Source organism: Elaeis guineensis, chromosome 10 (genome assembly GCF_000442705.2).
Source record: "Elaeis guineensis isolate ETL-2024a chromosome 10, EG11, whole genome shotgun sequence".
NCBI classification, from domain to species: Eukaryota; Viridiplantae; Streptophyta; class Magnoliopsida; order Arecales; family Arecaceae; genus Elaeis; species Elaeis guineensis.
Genome location: NC_026002.2, coordinates 32,541,829 through 32,551,977, shown reverse-complemented (window position 1 = coordinate 32,551,977; position 10,149 = coordinate 32,541,829). Strand labels below are relative to the sequence as shown.

Here is a 10,149-nt window from a genome sequence, read left to right as displayed (position 1 = left end):
GATATCTTGCACTCTCGATGATACTCTGAGGGTTTGATTAGTTATCCCTCTGAAAGTTTCCTAAGGATCTCCCTCTGTTTCTCATGAGACTCGAGATCTGTAGGGATTTGGTATGGTAGCCCCATCTCGAAGTCGCCGAGATCTTCTCGAGAGTCTGATAAGTTAATCCTTATGAGTGATGTTGTGTGCCTGCGGCAATCTTATACTTACGACATCTAGCACTTCTCATCTTCGTACGAGATGTAGTGTGTGCCAATGGTGAGCTTATACCTACGGCATCTTGCATGCTCGACGGTACTCTGAGGATCAGATTAGTTATCCCTCCTGAGATTTTCTAAGGGTCTCCTTTCGCTTCTCGTGCAACTCAGGCTCTGCAGGAGTCTGATAAGTTAGCCCTGCCTTGAAGTCGTCGAGGTCTTCTCGAGGATCTAGTAAGTTAGCCCTTCAGAGGTTTCCTAAGGGCCTCCCTCTGCTTCTCATGTGATTCAGACTCTGTAGGGATCTGGTAAGTTAGCTTCATCTCAAAATCGTCGAGGTCTTCTCGAGGATCTAATTAGTTAGCCCTCACGAGTGGCGTTGTGTGCCTGCAGTGATCTTATGACTCTGGCATCTAATACTTTTTATTTTCGTACGAGATGCGGTGTGTGCCAGTGGCGAGCTTGTGCCTAGGACATCTTGCACTCTCGACGGTACTCTGAGGGTCTGATTAGTTATCCCTCCAGAGGTTTTCTAAGGATCTCCCTCCACTTCTTGTATAATTTGGACTCTGCAGGGGTCTGGTAAGTTAGCCCCACCTCAAAATCATCGAGGTCTTCTCGAGAGTCTGGTAAGTTAGCCCTCACAAGTGGCGTTGTGTGTCTGTAACAATCTTGTGCCTACGACATCTAGCACTTCTTATCTTCACGTGAGATGCAGTGTATGCCAGTAGCGAGCTTGTGCCTATGGTATCTTACACTCTCGACGGCATTCTGAGGGTTTGATTAGTTATCCCTCTGAAAGTTCTCTAAGGGTCTCTCTCCACTTCTCGTGCGACTCAGGCTCTGCGGGGGTCTTATAAGTTAGTCCTGCTTCAAAGTTGTCGAGATCTTTTTGAGGGTTTGGTAAGTTAGCCCTCATGAGTGGCGTTGTATACCTGCGATGATCTTGTGCCTACAGCATCTACCCCTTCTCATTTTCGTGTAAGATGCAGTGTCTGCCAGCGGCGAGCTTGTGTCTACGGCATCTTACACTCTTCATGACACTCTGAGGTTCTAATTAGTTATCCCTCCAGAGGTTTTCTAAGGGTCTCCCTCCACTTTTCATGCGACTCGGACTCTGCAGGAGTCTAGTAAGTTAGCCTCTCATCGAAGTCATTGAGATCTTCTGACGGACTAGTAAGTTAGCCCTCCGAAGCTTTCCTAAGGATCTCCCTCCGCTTCTCGTGCAACTTGAGCTCTACAGGGGTCTGATAAGTGAGCCCTACCTCGAAGTCACCAGGATCTTCTTGAGGATCTGATTAGTTAGCCCTCACGAGTGGCGTTGTGTGTCTGCGGCAATCTTGTGCCTACGACATCAGCACTTCTTGTCTTCATGCAAGATGCAGTGTATGCTAGCGGTGAGCTTGTGCCTGCGACATCTTGCACTCTTGACGGCACTCTGAGGATCTGATTAGTTATCTCTTTGGAGGTTCTCTAAGGATCTCTCTCTGCTTCTCGTGCGACTCGGGCTCTACAGGAGTCTAGTAAGTTAGCCCCGTCTCGAAGTCACCGAGGTCTTCTCGAGAGTCTGGTAAGTTAGCCCTTGCATTAATTGACCATAGTTATAGTTTGGGATCTTGAGTGGAAGGAGGCAACTCTTGGAGAATTCGGGTGTCCACCATAAATTGATGGTCCTATAAATTTTATTTTTATAGAAAGTATTTACATTATTGGTAATATATGCGGAGGTTTGCTGAGCTCCATGGTCTTGATATTGGAGTCTTGTCGAATTGCTTTAGCCTATAAATTTCTGAGCATACCACTTCATCCATCTGGTAAGGATCTTCAGTTGGACAGTAGCCCTTCTTCTAGCACCTGCTCGATAGGCTGTGAAATTTTGGCTCGCCGCAGCATCAGATCATCAGATCAAAATTGATCATCAGGTGTAAAGATCTATATTTTTTTGCAAAAAATTAATTAGTTAGCATTTGGTTACCTCATCTAGATGTGAGCCGATTTTCACCATCCGACTCGGATTCTCCTTCCTCAGCGGGATATCCAGAAAGTCCTCGGTTAGTCCCGAGGCCGAGACGACCGAAGACGGCATTGTAAGCTGAGAGACTCCCCTGATCCAGACGACCCTCTAGTGATTATATGGATTTCTCCTCAGATGGGTCGCTCTTCTTCTGCCATTTGCCCTCCGACCTGCTGCTGTTCCTACCGTGCTGGTGCTTGCTGCGGTTGAGGCTGAGGGAGAGGCTACTGAGACAGAGGGGGTGGCTGCTGAACTCTCGGAGCCGTTCTTCGAACAAAATGATTCAGTCATCCCTACCCGACAAGCCTCTCGATCTCATCGCGAAGCTGGTGGCAGTCTTCAGTACTGTGACCATGGTCATGATGGTAAAAGCAGTATTTATTCGAGTCTCGATGGCATTCCGACCTGATTCTCATCAGTCGAGGCTTAGATAACTCAGGCCCCATTTGTAATAATATCTCTCTCCAAGGAATAGTTAGGAGCGTGTAGCTATCGTACAGTCGAAGAGGTGATGGTTGCCGAACTCTTCTCTGAGGACTTTGAGATCGACGATTTCGACCCCCATTATTCCATATCAGGGGTGGGGACCGGGAGCGCTGGCATCTTTTCTCTTCTCGCCTTGGATGGCACTCCTTATTGGATCTCACCGTAGCTGAACTGGTAGGGGTATCATCGGCAAAGGATTCTTCCATGCGGGTATACTTCTCCACACAGGCAAGCATATTCAGGAGATCTCGAGGATAAGTCTTAATAAATAACTTTTTCAAGTCATTCTTTAGCAGACCGCTCATCATTGCAGCTATCGCGATCGACTGGTCTAGATTTTGAACCTCCAGGATCACCACATTGAATCTATTCATAAAAGAGTGGATTGACTTGCCCTTCTTTTGCTTGATAGTATAGAGGTAGTCGGACCGCTTCTGCTATCGTTGGCTATTGATGAAATGATCGACGAAAGACCAGCGCAAGTTTTCAAAGAAATGGATAGACGTCGGTCTCAAACTTGAGTACTACTATCGAGCGGCCCCCTTAAGGGCTGGAGAGAACACTTGACAGAGGATTGCATTCGATACTCTCTGAAGGAGCATGACTGTCTTAAAAGTCTCCACATGATCCATGAAATTGGTGGTCTCATCATAGACCTCCAGTTGAGGCAGTTTGAAGTGCAGGGGGAATGGTTCCTACATAATTCTCAGAATGAAGGGCGACTGGCTGTTATACCCTTTGTAGGGTAATGCCGAGAAACCATTATTGTTGAGAACTTTTTTTATTTTCTGGCCTAACTACTGTCCGAGCTCCTGGAATCGCCTTTCAAAATCAACTTTATGGACAGTACCAGCCTCGAAACATAGAAGAGATCGACGTCCGGGGGTCGAGTCATGGCCCGACTGCATACTTGGAGATCACCATCTGATCGGTTGCTAGGTCGTAAGGTGATTTTGATGAGTCAACCTCCTCTCCAAACTTTGAGGAGACACCTACGGCTCTGGTTGAGGTGGTGGCTGCGGAGCTGTAGTCAAAGCAGGATTCTGTGGGGATGCCGCTGCGGAAGATACGGATGGCACCATCGAGGAAATTATATGACACATCACTGTAGGGGGTGCAGGGACAACCTGAGGAGGCTGTGGTGCCACCTGGAAGGGCGTGAGAAAGGTCTGAACTGCTTGGATCACGGTCGTCAGATGTTGAACTTGCTGAAAGAGCTGACCGAATTGATCGATCGTGACTGACATCGGTTGGACCGATTGAACCGGTGGAGGGATGATCGATTAAATTGATGAAGAAATTTTCAGCACCAATGGTTGAACTTGATTGCCAGCTTAGCTAGCCGTCTATCGAAAAGTAACGGCATTAGAAAGCCGGAAAGATATCCGTCTTGGAGCTTTGAATGCAAATGTAGGCCCTTCCTCTATTTGTTGTTACCGAAATCGGTCGAGATCGAAAGATGGACACCTGATCCTCGTGTGGAGGTGCTGGAGCGATACACAAAATAAGTCCCCAAATCAGAGGTTGTGGCTCCAACAAGGACCCTCCGACGTTCCAGTCAGAAAAACAGAGAACAAAGGAGCAGCAACGAGTTCTTTGAGAGGGATTTGATCGACCTTCTCTAGGTCCTCGAGACTTTGGTTGTTTATATAGAAGAATATCGGACAACTGGATTGTTAGCTGTGAGATTGCATGATCCTGAGATTGTCGGATCATTGGACATTCCAAACTGGACGAGATAATTCAGCCCTCAATTGCTCCCGCGAGATCACGGGAGGCAGTTGCACCAAATTTTATCTATTTGGGATAAACAGCTGTTGCGCATGTTGAATAAATAAGTCGGCTGAGCAGTTCATACACAGATTAGACCTCAGGGTCGCCTCAGCTCAGCATGGAGACGGACTCCTCAGCTCATCCAGCGGTCAGCAACTGTGTTGATGATCCGAGAACTTGAGATTTCTTATGATATAGCGCTGGTCCGAGATACTTACAGTAACCATCATAATATTTGATATATAAATTAAATATTTATAGATTATATAATTTTTAGTATATAAATTATTTAAAGAAAATCAGTTATATTTGATGAGTCAAATCATTGATGCAGAATCCTCATCATCCAATTCAAAAAAGAATATAATTATATAAGAGTTATGTAAGATATAACTACTAAAATAGTCTATTTATTATTATTTATTATGATATTTTATTTTAAAAATAATTAGAAAAAAAATAGTGCATTGCATATGGCTAGTATTGATGTCAAAAATTTAGCTCCATTCGTGGTGTAGACACTGATAGTAATAATAAAAATTTTTATTCTATCAAAAAAGATAATAATAATAAAAATTTTTACTTGACTATGATTAAAATTTATTATTTAAATATATGATTAAAATTAGATTATTAAAGTTTTAGAAAACTAGGGATAAATCCCTAGTCTACTTTTAACATAAAAGCAGCTTCTCATTAAGTTTTATTAAAAGTAGCTCCTCATTCTAAACATAAATTAAAAATAATTCTCTATTTTTTGACTTAAATTATCCTTATACCCTTACACTCTTAAATAATAAGATATTATTTTTTTACAATAAGAAAGTATTACATTATATTAATACAATATTACATTAAGACAGTATTACATTACAAGAAGACAGTACTGTTTTATAATAGCGCAGTATTATTTTATAATATAGTATTATATTATATTAGTACAGTATTACAATAAGATAATATTTTTTTATAATAAGGCAGTATTATATTACAATAAGTCAGTACTATTTTATAATAATATAATTTTATTTTATAATAGTACAATATTATTTTATAATAGTATAATATTATTTTATAACTATAGAAATAATTTGATCATTTCATATTATTTTGAAAGCTGCTTTTGAGTTTTATTTCAAATAAAAAATATTTTTTTATTTAAAATTTAAATAAATAAAATTTTAATAAAAGAATTAATTTAAAATTTAAATTTAATTAAAAAATTTTCATTAGTTTACCCTAAAAGTTTCCTATGCCGTTGTCTTGTTATATTCCAGGAACACAGAAAAACTCGTACCACGTATATAACGGGAGTACACACTCCCAAGGGTGTCTCTCAAACTTTGTGGGAGGAGGGGGGTGGGGGGCGAGAGCGAGAGAGAGAGAGAGAGAGAGAGAGGGGAAGAGGTAGGTTGGGGGAAATGGGCGGCGGCGTCGATCACCACCACGGCGGCGCGCATGGCGCGGAGGACTTCCGGACAAAGGTGTGGAGCATGACGGGCGGACCCTACTGCCGCCCCAAACACTGGAAGCGCAACACCGCCATCGCGATGTTCGGCATCTTCCTCGTCTGCATCCCCATCGCCATGAAGTCCGCCGAGCTCGAGGTTCTTACCCCTCCATCCTTTTACCTTCTTTCTTGCCTATTCTAGGGCATCATCGATGAATTAATCCGATCTAGTGGCATTATTCATGACATTTCCTTCGCTAATGTGGTATTATTTTGGGCATTTCCTTTGTTATTTGGCTGGATTTTAGACTAGGGGTACTAATCTGGTAAGAAAGAGCCTTTTTTTTTTCTTCGTTCAAGGATATTTAATTATTTATGACGATCAATATACATAAGAAATGGAATTGATGTGCTGACTATCTTTCTCGATGGACATCGCTTGTTCTATTCAAACTAGAATGGTGTAACGAAGTTCTTTTCTTACCAAAATTGGGGAATTTTTAGTTTGTTGTCATGTTAAATCTCGGTTCTGAGAAATAGAGAGTGTTGGCTAGGCCACCTGTTGAAGCTTATAAATTGGGGCTGGTCAAATTCCCAGTTTGAGTGCCGCGATATTGAAACACCGGCAAGTCTAATTATGTATGATTCTTCAAATATTTAAGGGCTGATTTGACTATTACATGCTGAAAGTAAGCCCTATCCTATTGTTATTAGCATTCTATATTTGAGTTTAGAGATGGTAAATACTCTGGACATCTTGCATGAACATGAGGGTAAAGAGTTATAATGTCTATAGAAAGAAAGACAAAAAGAATGGAACTATAAGTCCTACTTGATGAATATAAATTATATGAATAAAATTATGTCAAGTTGGGAATGGATCATTATACTTTCTTGTGTATTGACAGATCGTCTGATATAGAATATATGACAAGGTTTGTTGATTGAGGTTTATACATACAATCTTTAAGAAAAATAATAAAATACATGTTTATAATTTGTACACTTAATTTTACTTTTTCAGTTTGACAAATATGGAGTCATTGAAATATTACTAATTTTGCTTCAAACCCAGTTTACTTGATCTGTTGTTGTCGTTATTAGTCATAGAGAGGTTTAAGGGGTGAAATGGTTCTAAGACACGGTTAGAAGTTTATATAAGAAAAAATCAGTCTCATTTTGTAATTTTTTTCCCCTTGATTTTATTATAACAGGGAAACAGGAACAAAAATTGATAGAACCAGTTGCAAACAAATGCGCTCTAATGTGGAGAGGGGCTCTAAGTCTAGTTGTGACAATATTTTTACAAAGATGTACAAATTATGCTAACATTGGTGATGTATTCCAGCAGTTAACTAGGGGGTGGTGTGAGTAATTGAGTAAAAATTATAAGAAAGCAGTATTTTATAATTTTTGGCAACTTGCAGAAAAAATATCTAATTTCTAAGATTGCTTCACACATTTTTCTGAATTTCTTATTTAAGTTTATACATTTTATCTAATCCTTGAAATATTTCAATATTACCTTTATTGTTTAGTTGAATCATGGGTTTGATTATGCTAGAATAGCATAAGCAGATTCTGTTTGAAGTATGAAAGGGAAAACAATTGTCATTCAATTTTTACCTTCAAGATTTATGGTTATGGAGAATATTTTTGTTGTCATTTTCCCTGATGCATCAAATGCAATCAGAAAGTCAAGGCCTGATTTTTTGTGCATATATGAATGAAAATACTGGCAACCTTGTTTCTTAGTATTAACATTATTTATCCTCCTTTTTTTTTTTGATACAAGCGGGTGATCACACCACTCTGGGGCAAGTACAACCCAGAAAATCAGCATACAAAAAAGTCAGAATGTCCTTTTTTCAATTATGAGTTCCAACTCATTTAAATGATCTCACTAAAAATCTATGTTGACTGTTGATATGTGCATGTGTATTTTAGCATACTTCCTTTTGCCTCTCTGTGTTTTGTCAGCTTATAGTTCGTTAGTTGAATTGTATAACTTATTTCAGTCCTCCCGTGAATGATGTAAATTCTTTCCTACCAGGGCACTACAAAAATAATTTGACTTGATTTTCCCTAATTTTATTAATTTCTGGCCTATTTTAGGCATAAAAATTGAAAAAAAAAAAAAAGGAGAAGAATGAAGAGAATGAAGGGGGATTTTACCTGTTTTGGGTTGAATCAGGCTCAAAATTGGTAAAAGAGCCCCCTTTGTTGAATTTTTCTCACAAAAACCACTTCCTATTTGAAAGAAAGAGAGAGGAGAAGGCCACTGGATTCTTTTTTCTCTATTATTAAGGTTGGGAAGGGGCCGAACCGAGTGGAACCAGGCGGTTGAGATATCTTTGCTATGTTAGGCTTCAGCTCCTTTAGGGCTTATTGTGTTGATACATCTTAGCCATCCATAGTAACAGACTTATTATCTCAAATGGAACAAAAATTTACCAAAATAATTAAAATCAGTTAAAAGAACAATGCCTCCATACAAATTCTTTGCCTCAAAGATCTGATTGAATTAACTAAACCAAAGTTATGGCAGTGCGTTGGATTAGTATTTTGAAGCATACTGGTATTGACACGCTACTAGAGGACTGCCCAATGAGAACTGAGGAAAGCAAAATAGTGGCATCATTTTTTGTTCCTGCAAACTAAGACCCCAATTTTTTTGAGGGCTTAGCCAAATCTAAATGTTTAGTTGTTTCATGTATTCAATCTCAACTTTTTTTCTTCTTTAAAATATTATTTGAGAAAAGAGGGTGCAAACTTTTTTATGGATTCTTTTAATCTTAATGTTGTTTGATTAAATTTCAAAGAATCATGGGTTCTTGCGCATGCAATTGTTGATTTTGAGGCTCCATCATTATAGTTAAAAAAAATGAACAAAGGCACGCACATAATAGTGGAAATGGTACAGAAAACCCTCTCAAGAAACGGAACCAGAGTCTTTTGGAAAAAATAACATAACACATTGCAGGAAATGCAGGGGAAGTGCGCAAAACATACTGGATAATGTTTGTCAGGATCTTTTGAATAGCGATTAAGCATGATCTAGTTTTCTTCTCATGTCAATCTTCCCATGCATACAACCCTTAGTCTACTCTTTATCATACATTTGTTTTGCATGTGTTGCTGCTGTTTTCCATTTGTTACCACATTATGAAAAATCTAAATCAATGAATTTAATCAAAATCTAAAGATAACCTGGGTAATGCTTGGGAGCATGAAAATAGTTTCTTGACAACTATGCCAAGTTTTGTTAAACTGAGTAATATTTGCATATCTGGAAATAACTTGGTACCGAAGTTCATTTCATATTAGACATCTCTTCCCCTGACCTCAGAAAGCTATTTTAAAGGTAAAACTTTTACCTCTACAGATTTTCTTAATTGGGTCGATGAACATGCTTTTTCTGGTCTGAAAAATCTTTACATGTCACTTTTTGTCTTTCTTCCTTTTTTTTTTTTTTTTTTTTTGAGTGATGTTTGCGTTCCCCATCATGTAAATGCTCTGCTCCTTATTTTCTACTAGCTACTAGTTCTAAACTTCCAGATTTTGTGAGTCACTAAACTTCTGTTTTGCTCACAGCAACGGCCTCATCATCCAGTTCGTCCAATACCTTCACAGCTTTGGTGCAAGAACTTTGGCAACAAGGAGTATTGATGTGTTAGTATGATGCAACTGCTATGGTTGGGCTGCTATGCCCTTTTGTGTGATCTTGGTATTATGTGCGCATCTCCTTCTGGAATAAGGATGCAACTATCCTACATGGATATGTCTTTTTATGCTTGTTTTGAACATTTGGTGCCTGTGGTATTTACTAGTTACAAATGAATATGAAAGTTGGGCTTCTTTTGCATGGAAATAAATGGAAGGGCAATTCATGCTGCTTTTGTTTGCACCAAAAAAGAAAAAAGTTTCTGGAGTTTGTTTGTCCATTGGAGGTCACAATTCTCTGAAAAGTCTTCATCAAAAACCTCAAAGCTCCAGGTATTTTGTTTTCCTTTATTTTCATAAAGACTTAATGACTTATAGTTCTTTGTGTAACCAGTATCCATGAAATCCTCAAGAATTAAATTGGCACTTTTTACAACAGTGCCTTACATGAAATAAGCATCCTGGCTTAATGCAAGATTGCAGACTTGTTCTACTCTCTTTGAGCATCACATCTTTTAAGATTTAAAGTTAGATAAGATTTTAAGTCTCTAATATTTGTAAATGAG

The 10,149-nt window shown here is 39.2% G+C and overlaps 1 protein-coding gene across 1 annotated transcript; it reads left to right on the top strand.

The window, feature by feature from the left end:
- The first annotated feature begins 5,827 nt into the window (after nt 1–5,827).
- On the top strand, nt 5,828–9,795 carry LOC105052715 (uncharacterized). The gene is made up of 2 exons (XM_010933636.4): nt 5,828–6,077; nt 9,515–9,795. The coding sequence occupies exons 1-2, from the start codon at nt 5,892–5,894 to the stop codon at nt 9,587–9,589; spliced, it is 261 nt and encodes an 86-aa protein (XP_010931938.1). The 5' UTR covers nt 5,828–5,891; the 3' UTR covers nt 9,590–9,795.
- Nucleotides 9,796–10,149: the final 354 nt, after the last annotated feature.